This window comes from Corapipo altera, unplaced genomic scaffold (genome assembly GCF_003945725.1).
Source record: "Corapipo altera isolate COAL_440 unplaced genomic scaffold, ASM394572v1 63, whole genome shotgun sequence".
In the NCBI taxonomy this organism is placed as follows: Eukaryota; Metazoa; Chordata; class Aves; order Passeriformes; family Pipridae; genus Corapipo; species Corapipo altera.
In genome coordinates this window covers 5,029,784-5,048,490 of record NW_020884928.1, presented here as the reverse complement: position 1 = coordinate 5,048,490, position 18,707 = coordinate 5,029,784, and the positions used below count along the sequence as shown (strand labels likewise).

At 40.5% G+C, this 18,707-nt stretch overlaps 1 protein-coding gene across 1 annotated transcript in view; it reads right to left on the bottom strand.

Annotated features, from left to right (window-relative positions):
• NMT2 (N-myristoyltransferase 2) overlaps window positions 1-18,374 on the bottom strand; it is a 32,693-nt gene extending 14,319 nt beyond the window's left edge. Inside the window, exons 1-6 of the mRNA XM_027658697.1 lie at window positions 18,137-18,374; window positions 10,448-10,583; window positions 5,483-5,627; window positions 515-633; window positions 327-418; window positions 104-220 (exon numbers count right to left, since the gene is read on the bottom strand). Of these exons, the coding sequence (XP_027514498.1) occupies window positions 104-220; window positions 327-418; window positions 515-633; window positions 5,483-5,627; window positions 10,448-10,583; window positions 18,137-18,345 (818 nt within the window). The 5' untranslated portion in view covers window positions 18,346-18,374. The remainder of the gene's footprint in view (window positions 1-103; window positions 221-326; window positions 419-514; window positions 634-5,482; window positions 5,628-10,447; window positions 10,584-18,136) is intronic.
• Between the last annotated feature and the right edge of the window lie 333 nt (window positions 18,375-18,707).

The following is an 18,707-nucleotide window of genomic DNA, read 5'->3' as shown; positions in this document are numbered from 1 at the left end:
CCTCCTACTCTCTTTTTAAGTTTTCTATAGCAATGGACACCAGTTGAAGATTTGTTTTGTGGCATTACTCTTTTACAAACACAAAACTAATGGTGCATTTTACCTGTCATATATACGAATACTTGCAGGGATGGCACTTATGAATCCTACCAGTTTTTTGTTTGAAGACACTCTAACCCCACAGTGCCACTGGGGTAACCAGCCTGGAGGACGTAACGCCCTAGAATTGATGACAGAAATAATTACAAATTACTGCCTAAGAAGATGTAATAAAAACACCTTTCTTTGCACTTCAGGCAGAACAGAATATGGAACTTGCTACTCACCACAGAAGAAATTCAGGTGAATAATCAAACCTAAACATATTATCATCATCTTCTACGTAGTTCTCATTTAACAGTGTGTATAACTCCTTCAGCTGAAAACACACACAAAAAAATACAAAGATTTATCCATGCATCAATGAGAATAAACTTGAATTATTTTAGATATATATAAAAATTGTTTTACTTACAACTTCAGCATTGCTAAGATCCAATGTGTCCCACATAAAACCTTGTGGCAAAGAATATGGCTCTAGGCGGACATTGTCCTTATCTGGTTCAATTGCACCATGTGAAGTTATAACTTCATCTTTTGATGGAGGAGGGGGGAAAAAAAAACCCAAAAAACTGTTATATTGCTAGCTTTCCTGATAGTTCTCTAAACTGCATTTAATTCACATCATGTATTGTCTCATAATTATGTGATAGGAACATGAAGCTTTTAAAAAATGGTGAAAAAATTAGTATTATTAGTTTACACTACTTTTCATTCTCACAGATCATATTCAGACCAATGACTGTCTTGTCAGAATATTTATAGATATGCACAGAATACCTCAACTGATACCCACTATTTCATAACACAGGACAACTTATCAGCACATGCACAGCATTTAGCAAGCCACGAGATCTACAGTCTCATTATGAGAGACATGTTGTACTCACATCTAACAAGCTCAGATCTTGTTTACCACCGACTTGAACAGACCTGATCTCAACAGGATTACTCAGGAGCAGTGGCACAGCAAAGCCAGGGCATTTAAAAGATACTGCTGATATGTGAGAAGTGTTCCTAAAATCCTACATGAAGGCATGCTTTCTTCTCCTTCCTTACTTTACAAAACTCCGGTCCCTCAGTGTACAGCTATTAACAGCTGCTGTTCTTCTTCTATGGAGCAGCACATGCTAAATCATAGAATCATTTAGGGTGGAAAAGACTTTTAAGATCATAATCTAACCGTTAACCTTACACTGCCAAGCCTGCCACTGAACCATCATATCTACATATCTTTTCAAAACCTCCAGGCTGGTGAATCTACCACTTCCCTGGGGAGCATTTTCCAATGCTCTGCAACCCCTTCAGTAAAGACATTTTTCCTAACATCCAATCTAAATCTCCCCTGGCACAACCCAAGGCCGTTTCCTGTTGTTCTATCGCTTGTTATCTGGGAGAAGAGGTTGACCCCCACCTTGCTACAATCTCTTTCAGGTACTTGTACAGAGCAATAAGGTCCCCCCAAGCCTCTTTTTCTCCAGGCTAAACAACCTCAATTGCTCCTCATAAGACTTGTGCTCCAGACCCTTCAAAAGCTTCGTTGCCTTTCTCTGGACACACTCCAGCAACTCAATATCTTTCTTGTAGCACTGTCTTTTATGGCAGTAGCCAGATCATGTTCTAAGGGCTTTGGACCTTCTGATTTTCTCCCTGCATTACCTCACAGCATCCCTACAGGCCTCCTGAGTTGTCAGCCCCTCCTCCAAAGGCCATAAACCATCATTCTCTTTCCTGAATTCCTCTGGTGGTGCATGCGCCCCATCCCTCCTTGGGCCTGCTCTACAATCTCAGGAGTTCCTGGTAAGCCTTGACCAAACTACCAAAGTTGGGCCATGAAACATCCCTTGACCATAACAGAAGCTCCGGCATAGTAAAGGCGGGAGCGACACTGACTGTATCAGGATCATCCACTGCCTGAACAAGATGGGGAACAAAGGATAATCATTTATCCCCAGATAATCAGTTATCCCCTCACAGCCTTGGAACACTATTTACCTGAACTGTAGCCAAAGTGAAATGGTACCACAGCTACTGGATCTTTTTTTTTCCCCCAAAAAAGCAGTTACCAATGTGGGTTATGGCCAGGAGGGAAACTTACTGATGACTAAAGCCAGTCACCTTGCAACCCCATGAAGAGGGACTCTAAGTGAGGCCCTTTAAGCTGTCCTGGACCACAGTGGGCTGCACCAGCACCTCCCTCTGAGTGGGAAGCCTCTTGGAGCTTGCAAATCCCAAGTCTGTGATACTCCAAAGACTGTTGCTGAGGTCAAGCCCTCAACACCACCTCAGGCTGACACCCCTGCTCCTCGAGGCTCAACCCTTCCTGCTGAGAAATGGAAACGGACTTGATGTGAGTATGTCACAACTGCAGGGGAATTTTTAACAGATACCTTTGCAAACCTAAACACGTCTACATCTCCGTGCCTGCCTGCAATGTGGGTGAATTGAGTATAGTATGAATGTTGTTATGTAGAATCTACAATTAAGTCACTATTATAATTGTAGTATCCTACTGAATCACTTCATAAATGTTAAATTAGTCAATGATTAGAGTACTGCTAAACTCCTTTGCACCCTTATCTTTTTGCACCCATATCCTTGGCACCCTGACCCTTCTGCATCCACAGCCTCCACGTAAATCATTCTAAATTGCTTCTAATTCCATTTTCCTATGTATGCTTCATCTACGTAGTAAGTAATAGAGTGAACGTTGCCATCAAACTCTGTTAAATTGCACTTCCACAAATTTATATTAAAACCTGCTTTTTGCTGATATCTTTGATGGTGATTCTTTAAGTGGCCCAAATTACTGATTCACAACTTCAGTTCCAGCTAAATTTCTCTATTCAGCCAGGCCCATCTTCCTCCCCTTCAGCTCATCTTTCGACACAAGGGGACAGCCTATTCCTGCATCTTTAAGTTTTCCTTCTAAAGCACATCCAGCTTTCCTGGACATCTTCGCCCTTCAGGACTGCCTACCAAGGGACACCGTCAACCAGGCTCCTAAACAGGACAAAGTCTACCCTCCAGAAGTCCAAGGTGGCAGTTCTCCTGACCCACTCCTTACTTCTGCAAGAATTGGAAACTCTCTGATTTCACAGTCACTGTGCCCAGGACAGCCTCCAATCATCACATCACCCAAAAGTCCTGTCTTTTCATGAACAACACATCCAGCAGAGCACCTTCCCTAGTTGGCTCACTCACCAACTGTGTCAGGAAGTTATCTTCCACACACTCCAGGAACCTCCTAGATTGTCTCCTCTCCATTGTATTGTATTTCTAGAAGACACCTGGTAAGTTGAAGTCACCCATGAGAACAATGGCCAGCAATTGTGAGACTTCTAGCTGCTTGCAGAATATTTCATCTGCCTCTTCATCCTGGTTAGGAGCTCTATAACAGACTCCCATCATGGTATCTGCCCTGTTGGCCTTCCCCCTGATTCTTACCCATAAACACTCAATCCTATCATAACAATCATCAGGCTCTTGAGAGTCAAATATTCCTTAGTAGTATGAATTTTTCCCAAATGATGCACAATCCTGACAAACAGTTATGGCTTGCCATCCAGCTCGGAAGGTCACCATTATTAGCACCTTTAAGCAAACTCTGAGAAGTACCAACATCCCAAATGTTACTGCCACTACATGGCAGGCTTGGCCTAACTAAAGGACCCATTGCTAACAACCTTAGCTTGAAGACAGAAGGATTCCAAAGTTAATTTAATGCAAAGATCCCTACAACTATTTCTTGAATTGACAGATTATTTTTTCCACCTAAACACACAGAGCACATCAAATAGTGATGAATTCCCCATCTGTTCATTCAGCAGATAAAGGAAAAGCTTAAAAAAAATAAATCTAAGGGATTAAGAAGAAATTCATAGGCACTGTTGGACAAAACCTTGCTAACCAAATTTTACAAAGCATATTTCTCCTGAACGACACTAACAAATCATTTTCTAAGCCAATGTATTGACGTTTTTAGGCTGGCAATTGGCAGACTCTCATCTCTATGTAAGTGCTGTAAAATATATTGATTAACCTGAACTGAACTCTTGGAAGTACTGTGCAGACACCTGAACTAGCCTGAAAAAGCTTCATTATGGCCAGAGTATTTTTTGATTTACACATCAACTTATTTCAGCTAAGGTCTTCTCTACTTTGGCAGGATTGCTGGTGACAATTACTACCATCAGTTTACAAAGGTATCTGGATAGTCTGTATGGAAAAAAGCCATGGCAGGTCAGTTCAATCCAGGGGAAACACAGTATGCAGGGACTCTGCTATGGACTTCTCTACGCATCAAAGTCGTGAAGAAATGAGATCACTGCGGATTAAGCTATAGACATGGATTAATGTGAAATTCTGTCCTGTGGAGAGAGAGAGCAGCATGCTACCATGCTTTACACTCTACCTTACTTCTGCTTATTCTATACCAGTCTCCAAAGCAATGGAGAGAAACCTGAAGGACAAACAATGACAGCTACTGTAATGAGAATGTTTTACTTCTGAGGCCCCCACGTTTTGTGGGCACTGAAAAGCTACAACTGCTTAACTTGAAGATAACGAAAGCAGAAAAAGAAGAGTCAGAAAGCAATGCAGGAAAAACAAGACAGTCAGCAACTAAAGCAACTATCTTTTTTCAACGAAGACTAAGATATACCAACTGTGTTATCAGGGATCAGATCAGTATAAAAAGTAACTTTCCAAATTCATTAGAAATGTAAAGGCAAGGAGAGGTCACCTCACCACTTCACCTGGTATCAAGAACAGAGAACAGACTCTGAGAAAGCACATCTTTGAGGCAGTGTACATTGTGGAGAACATGAACACACAGCAGTGAAAGAGTTTGCACATGAGAAAAGTGCCATTATCCACTTAAAGCTGTATGAAAAAAACAGTGTAACCTACAGCAGGAGAGTCATTATTTCTCTGACAGCAAATCTATCTGTTGAAAAGAATTTAAGGGAATATAAACAAACAAACAAATTTAAAAAAAACCAAACTAAATTTACACTTAGTCACCACTTAAAGAGTTCTTACTTCCCTTTAAGTGGAAAAGACCTCTACGTTCTATTGTTCAAGAGTTCAGACCTAAAATACACAATGAAATGCTATTTCAATAGCATTTCCCATTTTTATAGAGAACATCAGAATGAGATTTATTAACACTGTATCTTCTTGTAAATTATCTGGAGGGGAGGCAAGCACTTCCCTAGAAAACATCAAGAATTCCACATAAACTATACAAAAGATTAAGGATCTTAAGGATCACGCACAGTCCAACTTAATACCCATTTCAGAGAACATGCCACAGAGCTGGCACACACATTCCCTTAGTGGTCATAAGACAGATCTTTTGCCCAGATCCCGTTAAACTTACTGAGTTTAGGTACAGGTTGTGTATCCCAAAACTGGTATTTACGTTTGGTAGCCTCATCAATATTCTTTGCTGGGCCTTGGCATGCAGAGAGCAGCTCCATTGCTCTCTGGATGTCTTGAAGCTTCTGCATTGGAATGGCTGGATTCTGCACATGTAGACAAACAGAAGAGGAAGATTACTGAGTATGTTTACTTTGAACAACTGTAAAAAATTGTTCATTTTTTTTACTGTTATGTATTCTTTCATGTATTCTTCTCATCATGCTTAGTTTGGGTATAACCTTTGGAGACAGAAGGGTGGAAAAAAGGTGGGCAATAGCAAGCAACTTCACAAAATAGTTAACAGTCTTGAGTAGCACTTGCATTTAACCATGAAACTTCAACATTTTTAACACAAATACTGCAGCATCAAGACAGGACACAGTATCACAATAGTAAGAGCTTCTTATAGTCCCTGTTTCCTCTGGTAAAATACAATAAAACAAAAAAAAGCAGGTCAGCTTAGATATATAAAAATCTAAAGATATCATTGGAACACACGGAGCTGTTTGAAGTTGTAGTTTACACATACAATATAAAATAATATTTAAATTCACTATGGCTCAGTAGTACCCAAGTACACTGGAGTGCCACGTTTTAACCTTAGTTATATTGCATCTGCCTTTATTACCTTGCAATTATTAGATACCTTTCCGCATCATATGTGGAGGAGTTAACCACCTTGCCACTAATGTCAAGTGTGCCAACACTCCCAATCACTCCCATTTTAACTGACAAACATAAAATAAACCAACTTTCCACTTAGAAGCTGAAAAATCTTTATAGAAAAGTTATCTGAAAAGCATAAACCTAAGACTAAATGTTCGTAAACTAAGCTGTTAAACCCTCACTTTTGATCACTCTGACTAACTGCAACTGGAATGAGAATTTTACCTGCATAAGAAAGTACAGAAGAATAATGGTAACAGACATTTAAATCTACAGGGATTTTCTCCCCTCTTTTAAAAGCTATTTACTTGTTGTGTTTTGTTATCTGCCAAGTGGTAAGTCCTATTCTGAGGTATACTAACAGAATGCTTGTGCTCAGTTTCCCAACACTGCAGTGCAATAATGCATTTGAAGGAACAGTCTCAAGTCCATTGGGAAATTCTAAGCAATTCTGCATAGAGATTTCAAGTCAGATTTTTTTTTTTACTGAATAGCAATGGATTGCTATTTCCATATTTCTTTCTAGTATTCATGTGTTGAAAAACCACCATAAATTAAATGTAATAATGACAGTAAAGCTTCATTTGGGTGGACATTTGCCTCTAGTATCCTTTGTCACAAAAGCAGTCTGTGCCTGGAGCTCAAGCAGTCCATCATTTACTATTTATAATAAAATCTTAAATTACTTAAATTAATGAAAGAAAATGCATAACGTTTAAGTATTGCAAAATTTTACCTGTAAGCATGCTTTAAACACCTGTCACCTAAGTATTTGTGAACAAATATTGTGAACATATTGACATAGTTTAGAGCAACACTGCTGCAGCATAAAAAGCCTACTGTATTTCTATATCCAGACTACAGAGACATAAGTTACTTTTCCCAATTAAAAAGCAATTTGTCTGTTATACACTGACCTGACACAAATACTTCTAATGCCACTAGATAAATTCTGAAATCTTATTAATACCTTATGAAATCCCACATAAATGTTGACGCACTGTAATTGATTTGTTTTTTTCTACATTAAGAAAACAGAAAATCTAAAAAAAAATTAAAATATTAGGTTCTAAGAAAGATTGCACTAGCATAATAGTAAAGTAAGAAGTTCATGTTCTGGTACTAAATACAACACGGTTAGGGACATCAGGAGGAATCCCCTTTTTGTTTAAAATATTCAGGGATCAGCCTGGTTGAGAAGTTTACTTTCAACCCTTTTTGTTTTCCTTTAATGGAAAGCAAGAACTTGACATGAATTAGCAAAAAAAAGAGCTATTTTGTGTAATTTCAGTTTAGGGCAAATATCTCCTCATAGCACAAAACAGCACTGTTGTGCAACACGGCTGAGGTACACAACGATGTTTTTGCCTCAGTTTTGGTGGCAAGATATGACCTCAGGCCTTTGATGTCCCCCAGCCCTGTAGCACAGTCTGTGAGACTTCCATTAACCACAGCAGGAAAGAAAGTTAGGGACCATTTAGCAAACAAATCATGCACAGGTCCCCAAAAACAGGCCAGATGCACGTGAGGGTGCTGAGGGAGCTGTCTGATGTTAGTGCAACTAACATGTGTCAAGAGTTAAAGGTTAGAGCAAGTGGTGCTTTCCTACAAATGGAAAAAAGGAAATATCCATTTTCAAGAAGGCAAGGGGAAGGATTTTGAGGATGTAGAGGTCAATACTATTTAATGACATGACAAAGAGTGCTTTCTCTGCAAGTACATAGATGATACCTGCTTGGCAAGAATGTTGATACGCTGGACCACAGAGCTGCTATTCAAAGTTACTCTGACAGTCTGGAAACAGAAAATTAATTTTGACAAAGGCAAATGCAAAGCCCTCTATCTGGGATAGAAAAAGCTCATGCAATGGCAGAGGACTGGCTAGGTAGCAGCTTTGCAGAAAAGAACCTGGAGGTCCTGGTGGGCAAAGGGCTGAACATGAGCCAGCAATCTGCTGGCCAGGAAAGGACAGCTGAATAGTGAGTCGTACCTGTAAGACTGGGCAGCAAGTTTTCCCCTTTATTGGCACCCCTGAGGTCTCACAGCTTCCACTAAAAGGAAATGTTCTCCATTACAAGGAAAACATTGACAGAATGTAGAGAGTTCATTTGAGAGCCACCAAGATTAATGGGGGGCTGAAGCACATGACACACAAGAAGACAAGAGACCTTGGTTTGTTTAACCTTAAGAAGAGAAGACTGAGGAAGTAAGAGAAATCTTATTACTACCTAATGAAAGGATGTAAAGAAAGCTGAGCCAAATCTTTTCAGAGGAGCATAATGATAGCATAAAAAACAAAGGAAACAAATTGCAAACAAGAAAAATCCATTTAGATACAAGGAATTACTACTTTTTTCAACCAAAAGTGTAGTCAAACACTGGAATAGGTTTCCCAAAAAGGTTGTGGAGGCTCCTTGGAGACTAAACTGGCTGATCTAGGCCTGACTGATCCAACCTTGTCTAGTTGGATCTGCTCTAAGCAGGAGGTTGGTTGAAAGACCTCCATATGTCCCTTCCAAGCTGTTATTCCAGGACTATGTTGTTTAGGCCACTGGTGACTAAAATAATGACTGATAATACTGCAGATATGGCAAGCTTCCTTCGTGTCAGTGTGGAGAGTCCACATCACTGGCACTTGTAATAAATAGGGAGTGATCAAAATCTTTTGAGATGGGCAGTGAAGTGTCCTCAAAGTCACTGTAAACATACAGTGCTAACAACAAGCATTTATTGCTGTGGTTACACTCACATCAGTGCTCAAAATGTCTAATATCACTCATAAGAAAGGGAGAAGCCAAGGAGACTCACTGTTCTGTTTTCCTAATGTCCAAAGTGATACACCCCTTTACAAACTCACATGACCTCAAAATCTCTTTTCAAAATCATTTTCAATGAGTTCAGGAGCCCCACTGAGTATTACATGATGATCCTGTATATATTCTCTTAGAGGCAGGTGTACAATGTCACTTTTCTCTGAAATATTTTCTAAAGCTCTTTTCAACCAAGAGCAAGCAAATGCTACAAGCCTTTTTTCCCTATATTTCACATAGCAGAAGGAATACAAAATCTAAATATTACTTGAGTAGCAGAGAAAAAAAATATACTTTTCCACACTGAGCCAGATCGGCAGCCTACGATTCTTTCAAAAAAATCTAAAGCAGGATAGTTGTCCAAAACACGCAGTGAAATCAGAAAGTACTTAAGATCTATACATATTTAAAGTGTTCCCTGTACCAAATGTGTCTATTCAAAGTAATCAGGGGGACACAGAGAAGATCTAGAGACAACACAAGAATCTTCCAGTATGTTAACGAGCCAGAACACAACTTTTTCCCCCTAAAATTAGCTGGTAGCCCCAGTGTAACCAACAAATCTTACAGAATGAAGATTGCTACTGGTACGATGGTGTAACATTCTACACATTAACTTGAGAAAGCAAATAGAACTATTTCAACATGCTCAGTGGTCCATAAACTTTTTTAGTCTTACAAACTTCAGTTCTCAAACTCAGATTTCTCTTGAGATAAAACCTGTATGCTAAAAGGACACCAAATCATGTCATTCACTGCTCATTCAGAACACGGTAGACAAAAGCACATAGACAATGCTATTTTACCACAAAGTCCACAAGGACTATGCATCCTCTCAGATAATTTTGCATTCTTATTTATAGCAGAGGTCTTTCAAATGGCAAAACGTTTCTTCAGCCTGTATCTCCATGTTTGAGATTACCACATTTTATATATACTGACATGCTGCTTACTTGCCCAAATAAGACTCTGGCTGGCACAGCAGGTCCACCTTCCTCCTGTTGCTGCTGCTGCTGCTGAGACAGCACTGCGCCGTACAAGTCACCGAAATTTCACTAAGCCAGGTCTAAAGTATAGCCATGGTGGCTAAAGTAAAGGCTATTCAACAAAAACGAAATTTAAAAGCACTACTACTGCAGATTAAGATTGCATGCAACGAAGCTGTCACTAGCCTGAGTTCTAACTGCTGGAAAAGAAAGACAAAACATCTCCTCCTCTGTCTTTCTCACAGTTCACCACCATGGTGGTGATGACAGCTCTCCAGCTCACTTCATACAGTTTGCAAACACCAGGTCTTGTCCAGCTTCTGTTTCTGCTCAGGACAGGAACCATTTGCTCAATTCTGATGTGTTAAGGCAGAACTATCACCTTGCTTTTAGAACAAGCAATGCGCAAATTAAAATTAAATTAGGAAGCAAGCACAAATTAAAACAGAACCAGGCTCTCACTTTTGAAGGCTGTTGAATTTTAATCTCCTGGGAGTCAGATGCAGAATCTGATTTGGTGCCTCCAGAATTTGGTTTCTCCTTTTTTCTCTTCTGCTTCTTTTTCTTCTTCTTCGCTCCCAAATCCCCTCCAGGACTTCTGCCAGAGATTCAGAGAATGCGCAGTGAGAAAAATCAGTACCACTGAGCCTAAATTTTAAAATAGTTAAATATGGAAAACCCAGCATTTTAATATGAAAAATCTAACAGCAGTTCCAATGTGAAGAAAAGGTAGGAGAAAGGAAGGAAGGAAGGGGGGAACTGAAAGCAGTGATGAAAAACTTCCTGCAAGTGCTGTCTAGTTTGTTTTATACTCAGACACCAGCACAACGAGGCATTTTGACATAGTAATGTCAAACTGTGACACTATATATCTGCCAGTGCTCTTCTCCAGGCTATTACCCAACACAAACATGAAATGACTGAAGTCAACAGAGTTTGGAGGAACACAGGAAAGTGTGGGAACTGAGGAAAGTAACTTCCTTGGAAATTCAGTAACTATTAGTGGCCCAATACTTTTCCCCTTTCATACTCAACCATCAGGCACATCTAAATTTGACATGAATCCAGATGAGATGAAAACATTCTGTTTTCAGGAAATTTTGTTCCTAACATAAGGAGCGATGAAAGTCTTGCTGAAATCTCAGTAAGAAACAACACAAAACTAACCAAACATTTGTGATTTCAAAAAATAAACGCAGTGCAGTAAACTTTAATTAAAAAACCCCAACAACAAAGTAAACATTGCACTTGTAGATTCTGACATACTTTGCCTATTAATAATACAAGTTCTTTTTTCTTTAAGATTCTAATTTGACAAATAATCAAGATATAGAATCAAGATTAGATTAGATTTGCAAAGTGTGGGATGTGTTGGCAACTATCAGACGGAACGAAAATAAGGAGGCAATGAGTCAGTTAACACCAAATCCCCTTCAAGAGGTTAATCTCTCAGCAAAGAGAGATGTACATAATGGAACTCAAGACAGATATTGGAGTTTGAGGGGCTTGGGTGTTTTTCACTGAAAAAGAAAAAAATAACTGTTCATTTTAATCCTGGAGAGGGAAACCCCCCAGATATCATGCTGACAAACAAAGAGAAATTAAAGAATAACTAAAGTCATTAAGACACATTTGCAAGGGCCATGGAACACGCTCACTTTCAAGACTATGATGCCCAGTTGTAGCATCTCTACTTTGTCAGAGCTGAAACTGGCAAGAAAACACCCTCCCTCCAGTAGAGAGGCCAAAAGCCTGCAATTAATCAAACAATACAACTACACAAAGACTCATTTTTGCGTGATCATTACTGTACTTTAGAACAGACTGTAGCAAAAGATCAATCCCAAGAAGTCCTTAACATTCAAAGTTACACTGGGTTAAGTTATGCTCTGGCAAAGAGAGAGTTGTAAATACAGCAGCCTCTGGGGCAGGACCAAGGAGTTACTCAATGGAAAACAGTACAGCAGACCAAACACACAGGATAAAAGAGTTTGTAGTATTTATAGGAAGGCTTCAGAAACAAAAAAAAAAAAGATGGACTTGCATAAGTGACGGAGGGAGAAAATCTTTTGTTGCAGAATGAAGATACTGCCGTATCACCTACATGATTTGTTAACAATTTCAGAGAACACAGAATTGCTTAGGTTGGAAAAGTCCTGTAAGATCATTAACTCCAACATTAACCCAGCACTGCCAACATTAACCCACCATTACCCACCACTAAACCATGTTCCTCAGTGCCACATCTATGTGTCTTTTAAATACTCCCAGGGATGGTGACTCCCTGAGGAGCCTGTTCCAGTGCTCAACAATCCCTTCAGTGAAAAAGTTTTTCCTACTATCCAATCTAAACCTCCCCTGGTGCAACTTTGGTCATTGTCTCTTATCATTTGTTACCTGAGAGAAGAGACTGACCCCCACCTGTCTACAACTTCCTTTCAGGTAGCTGTAGGGAGTGATAAGGTGCCTCAAACCTCCTCTTCTTCAGGCTGAACAACTCCTGCTCCCTCGGCTAATCCTCACAGGACTTGTGCTCCAGACCCTTCACCAGCTTCACTGTCCTCCTCTACACATGTTCCAGAACCAGTTTTGAGCCCAGTACAGAGGGACGATCACTGTCCTAGTCCTACTGGCCACACTATGTCTGATACAAGCCAGGATGCCACTGATTTTCTTGGTCACCTGGGCACGCTGCTGGCTTTCGGTTTAAAACAACAAAATTTAAATCTATCTAAATGCCTGTATACCAAGCTGACATTTTCTTCAGAATTTAAACAAGAACAGACCCAGAAGCCTAGCAAGAGCTTATAAATACAAAACAGTTAAAAACCCACACAGGTATAAGACCTAGGACTTCACCACCTCTATGTGGTAAAACTGAGATAAAAATATGAGGGAAAGTGATGTTACCCTCGCTAAGATTCATTTAATGATGTATTTTTCTACTTTCTGGAACTATCCACAAACTTTCATCCTTCCCTCTAAAATCTCACACATAGGAAACAAGTGATGCTACTGTGTCCTTGAGCTGACTCCCAAGGGCTTTTGTGTCGAACATCAGGCTACCAGGAGTTTCAGCAAACACTGTTGAACAGACGCTCTCAGCAGGCACTGCTCCCCGAGTTGCAGCTCACTTGTCTTGTCTTTCAGAAGGAGCTGGGCCACTTACATCACAGGGGAATTTTGCTCACTAGGATTACCTGAGGGTCAATGTTTTATTTAGTTTGGTGAAATAATGAACAATTGTAGTAAAAAAAAAAAAAAGGTTGGCAGCTATGAAGAAAAATCAGTTTTGCCAAGCTTTACTAATATTATCCCCAGTCAAACTGTACTTTTACCAGGATAATTTTAGTTTGTTCTTTGACCAATTCAAGGTCTTTTTCATATAGAAATGCACATTCTTTAGCTGGGGAAAAGGGAAGACAGTACTAAATTGATGTAAAATATATATGGCATTCAAAACTACTCTTTTTTTTTTGTTTCTTCAAATCTTCTAAAATCCCAGTCTTTGGTTTACGACCTTCAGGTTTCATGCTTTCACACTGTTTCTTGCAAAATAAATACTGGTATCTTTGTCTGACAGGTTATCCAGGGACCGTTCAGAGCAGTTACTTATGCAGTCTCCTGCTAGGGTCAGTCCTGTTTTACTGTTACAGTATACAAAATGTAAAAAGAGGACTTAAACAGAGTTCTACTCATCCTACTACTTAGGCACACCTGCAACCCAGAGACTTGGTGGCAGGCAGCATGCAGAAACTTCTAACCAATAAAGAGGTTTGTCCAGCACAAGTTGTGTAGATACCAAGCAAATTAGGGCAGAAGCAAAACAAAACACCTCAGAATTTTTTGTCCTTCTCATGATCTGCTTTGAAAAGATCTGAGAGGCTCTAAAACTGGGAGTGAGAATGACTGGGAAGGAAGGAACTTAGGTTGCTCAGCTTGTACTAATTACACTGGACACGACAGCACAAAGGATATGTAAAGGTAACAAGATTCAAATCAAAACTTCCTATTAAAAGCTCTTCTCTGACTTAAACATTCTTGTGTGCTGACTAAGATCTGAGTTCTCCTTTGTCTGGTCAGATAAACCTGTATGATGACACTATGAAGTGTATCTCACTCTTAAAAGTTTGGGGAGAAAAAAGTTCCCCATTTCTAGAAAACTGACTTTTAAGCATGAAATCTCTTTTTCCAAACTAACCTGCAACTGTTAAAGTGACACAACTTGGAGCTCAGGACCAGCCCGTCACATACACCACAGGTTGTTATACCGAGAAAATCATTCAACATTAGAGTTGGGGAAGATTTTTGACTGTGTCAGAGACAAGCATATACCAGGAAAACTTTACTGACAGGAGGGTGAGGTTACACACTGAAGTCCTGGTGTACCTAAGCACAGAGACGATCTGAGATATTTTTAACTGCACTCACAAAGACAATTTTGTCAGTCTGATGGACAAGAAAAAAGTGATGCCAGCACAAAAGTGATATGCAAATCAAAACTGAGCTGAGGCAAAAGAAGAGACAGAAGACCTCATTCTGCACCCAAATACTTTAACTTGCTCCAGAAACAGGCTGTGGATAGGACTCTGAGACCGTCACTGAGGCCTACAGTTTTATGATTTTGTCTGCAAGTTACAAATGCAAGCCCATGATCCCACCCACATACCTTTCCACTTATGTACACACATCTGGTGTTTTGCATAGACGTGAAAAAGAAAAGACTTTTACTTCTCCCTGCATGTGGTGGTGTTTTGGTTTTGGATTTTTAAAACAGAAAAAATGGGGATACTCGCTGCATTTGAGGGGAAGTGTGGCAAAGGCACAGATACTTCATGAAGCTCAGAGGAAACCAATGAAAAGGTGAGATGGAAGAATCAGGAGGGGTGTGACAATTACTCTGCTTAGGCAGTCAGACTTATTTGGCTCCCTTGGTTTTGATTTGAGATTATCTATTCCACTGAATAACTGCCAATGTTATTTTAATTGCCTTTTTGAACACTAAATTTTGCTTTAGCAGAAACAGCTTTTTGTAATATCAACATCTGTTTTAAGTTACTTGGAATGGTAATTTTAAGTTAGCAATTTCTCAGATTTAAAACCAAACATGTACTTCGATGTTTATTTTTAAACTGCAAAGGTTCTTGCCTTCACAGTACTTCTCTGTGAGTAAGTGAGGTTGCAAAGTTACATTTCTGAAGATGTTACATAGATCTTTTTGATCATAAAAATCAGATCTCATGTATACGGGCAAGACTCCAAAAAATTTCAAAGCAGTATTATTTATACTAGAGCTGTCCTTGGTTCATAAAGAAAATAGAGGTTTAGGTGCAAAGGACTTTCCCTTTGCTATGTAAGACTACTACCACTTCAAGAGAAGAGAAAGGTCCTGACCAGAAGGGCTTATGTCCTTCAAATTCCACTTATTAACAAACTGCTATTACTACTAATCTCTGTGGATGAAGATTTCATTTGCTTGTATTTCAATACTTAAAAAGGCAAGGGTTTTGAGCATGAGAATCCAGTAGCAATACCTTAAAACCTAACCCAAGAGATATTCCTTAAAGATCTGCATGTTTCCTCTGCCTCCCGCTCCAAGTCTGTAAGGCTCTACTCCAAGATGTAAATCTCGCCTGCTAAAACTAAGCACTGCTTCCAGTACCTTAGATATATTTGTTCCTTTTTTAAATCTAAGAGTAGCGCTGGTTATAAAGTTGGCATCTTTTTAACAATAACCATAGGGGTATACTGCTAAAACATTCAAACTAAGTAATCTGTGAGGGTTGGGGGAGTTTTTTAAAGGTCATACCTTTTCCTCATCTGTTTACTAAATGTTCTGTGCCCAAGGCCCTTCTGGCATTGAGCATAAGGAGCTATTTAGAATGAACTGAAAGACTTTACAAGGCTGAGCTCAGCAGGGTGGATTCAGGTGCAACAAATACATTTTTTCTACATACACACTAACAAAGATATTTTGTAAACAACACTTTATTATAAAACAGAACAAATACAGCATAATGCATCTAGCAGGAGCAAGCTGCAGACACAGAATAGGAAAACAGCAATGAGTCACACAACATACATAATCCTGCATCTAAAAAACAGGAGCAGAATCAGAGGACAAAGACATTTGTACAATTGAGAGCTATAAAACTGTATTTTCTGCTGCACTCATTCAGTGTTCAAGCACATAAGAAACCTGCAAATTTTTTTTTTTAAAAAAAGTCATATATATATATATATATATATACAAACTATGTTTTCCTGTGGTGAGTTTTCTAAGGACCTACTTTCAGATGTCAAGAAACATCCTGAAAGTGATGCATCCCACTTCACGTGGGAAGATTTAATGCAATCTAGTAGGATTGCATTAATTTATAATGCAATCCTACTAGAGACTGACACACACCACATATTCTACCTTTTTCTAAAAAATGAGTGTTAAAATAGCATGAGATTAAATACTGATCAGCAGCAATGGAGACCACTCAGAATTTAGCAGGTCAGTTGACACAGTCATAAGTAGTCTCAAGTAGTAGGACTGCTCATAAAATGCTGAGGTATAGAAAACAATCTAAAAGCTTAAAGCAAACTTTAAGGTGACCTCAAAAATTACCATATGATGATAGGGAGAAAACAAGGAATAATTAGGCTCCTATTACCATTGGTTATTCTCCCATATCAAGAGGAGATCTTTGGGTTTGCTATACTGTAAGATTTTTACTTTCATTTGCTGAAATTTGTTTGAATATTTCAACCTCTAGACAAAGAGTAGCAAACAAGATTTTCAGTGATTACAGGAAAATAATTCAAAAGTCAATATTAACTTCATGCAGCAGATACTAATACTTAAGAGGCTTTTTCTACTGGAATGATCTACCATTAATTTAACTAAACTTCATATTACTTATAAATATTCACCTTCTTATTTAAAGATGAATAACACAGCTTTTTCTGAAATATTCACTAAAATACATTTAGGATATACAACGCAAACAAGTTTCAGGGAGAAGGGCGCACAGCCCACAGCTGCCGTCCCTCAGAGCTCAGGGAAACCCAAGTTGGAATAGAGCACAAGCTGCAATCGGGAAAACACTGAAGTGCAATTCTTTGTTCCCTGGCTGCTTCTCACACACTGCGCTCACTGTCACAGCAGCCCGAGCACACAGTAGCACTGCAGAGGGCAGCTACAGCCTGGGCATGCACACAAACAAACAGGACAAGAAAATGAAGTAGGAATATGGTCCAAATGAATTCCAGACAGGCATCACCTGGCTATCAAACAATATCACCAAGGACATCAGGTTGGCTCCTATGAAGAGCAATAAAAAATAACTCTCTGCTCTTAACTACTACATATTCATGAATCATCACTGGTGATATATTTACTCAAAGAAGTGTAACAAAAGCTCTAACATAATTAAACACTATTTTTTCCCTTTTTAATATCCCAGGTTCATACTACTGTAATTATTTCTGACACAACTATTTCAGTGTGCATGCCATTAATTCAATGACAGAACTGTAAGCATCAAAGTTTTCCACTTTTCTGCCTTTTTGACAAGTCTGTTCCCCTAAGTCTCTTAGATTTCCCTTGCCACATTTAAGATGCAGTGCTGCATGTTTGCCAAGCAAATCCTAGGGACAGAAGACAACAAACAGAGTACATCCTCAAACATCAAGCACCTACAGGAAGGCTCTCAACCAGATCAATCAGAAATTCACGAGGAAGATATTTGTGCAGCAGTGTATAGATTAACCTAGTTCTATTTTGGGTTACTCCAGCCACTCCTAATTGCGACAACAAAGCACTTTCTCTGCAATCACGTTTTCTTAACCTCTCAAAAAAGCAAAAGAAGTAAATTTAAATGAAGTCGACTTATAAAACACTTCCCAGCCCCGAAAGCCCGCAAAGCAAGCCAGACTTCTGGCACCTTGCGCCCGGACAGACTATACTGCAGACTATACCCAACAGCTGCCGGGTGCCAGGGGCCGCATCTATGCCGGATGCCTCTCCTGTCAGCTCCCCAGGCAACTGGAGACACCGCCTGATCCACAGCGTGGGAAGATTTAAGACGCAAGATTAGCGGAGATGGAACTACAACCAGACAACAGCGTTTGCCCCGGCTAATGCCGCGGTAAAACACGCACTCTGCTCTCCACAGCGTGTGGATCTGAAGGTACCATCTCCTTGTGGACAATGGGTGACGGCGAGGAGGAGTGTCTGCAGGGAGGGCTGACACAGGCGATGCCCGGACAGGTCTCCGGCCGGGAGGGGAGCGGGGGCTGGATGTGACTGTGGATGTGCGCGGAGCCGCTCGGCTGGAACCACCCGGAACGAGCGAGGGGCACAGGGGCATCTCCCCCGCTACGGGGGGGGCGGGGGAGGGGGGTTTCCTTGACGGCCAAAAATACCCAGAAACGCCCCCAAGCCCTGAAGCGCCGACAAGGAGGCAGGATTCACCCTCCCTTTCACGGCACAATTTCAAGGCCGGGTGCGGCGGGAAAGCGCCAGTCCCGTCGCCCCCTCACCACGGGCCCCCCGCCTCTCCCCTTACCCCCAGAGGGACGCGAGGCCGTCCCACACCCGCTCGCTGCGGCGGGAGGCGGCCCGGGCAGGGGCCGCTCGGCCGCAGTTGGCCCAGCGCAGGCGCCGCGGAGCAGCCGGGCCGGGCCGGGCCGCGCAGGCCGCCCCAGGCGGGCAGGACCGCCCGGCCCCCGC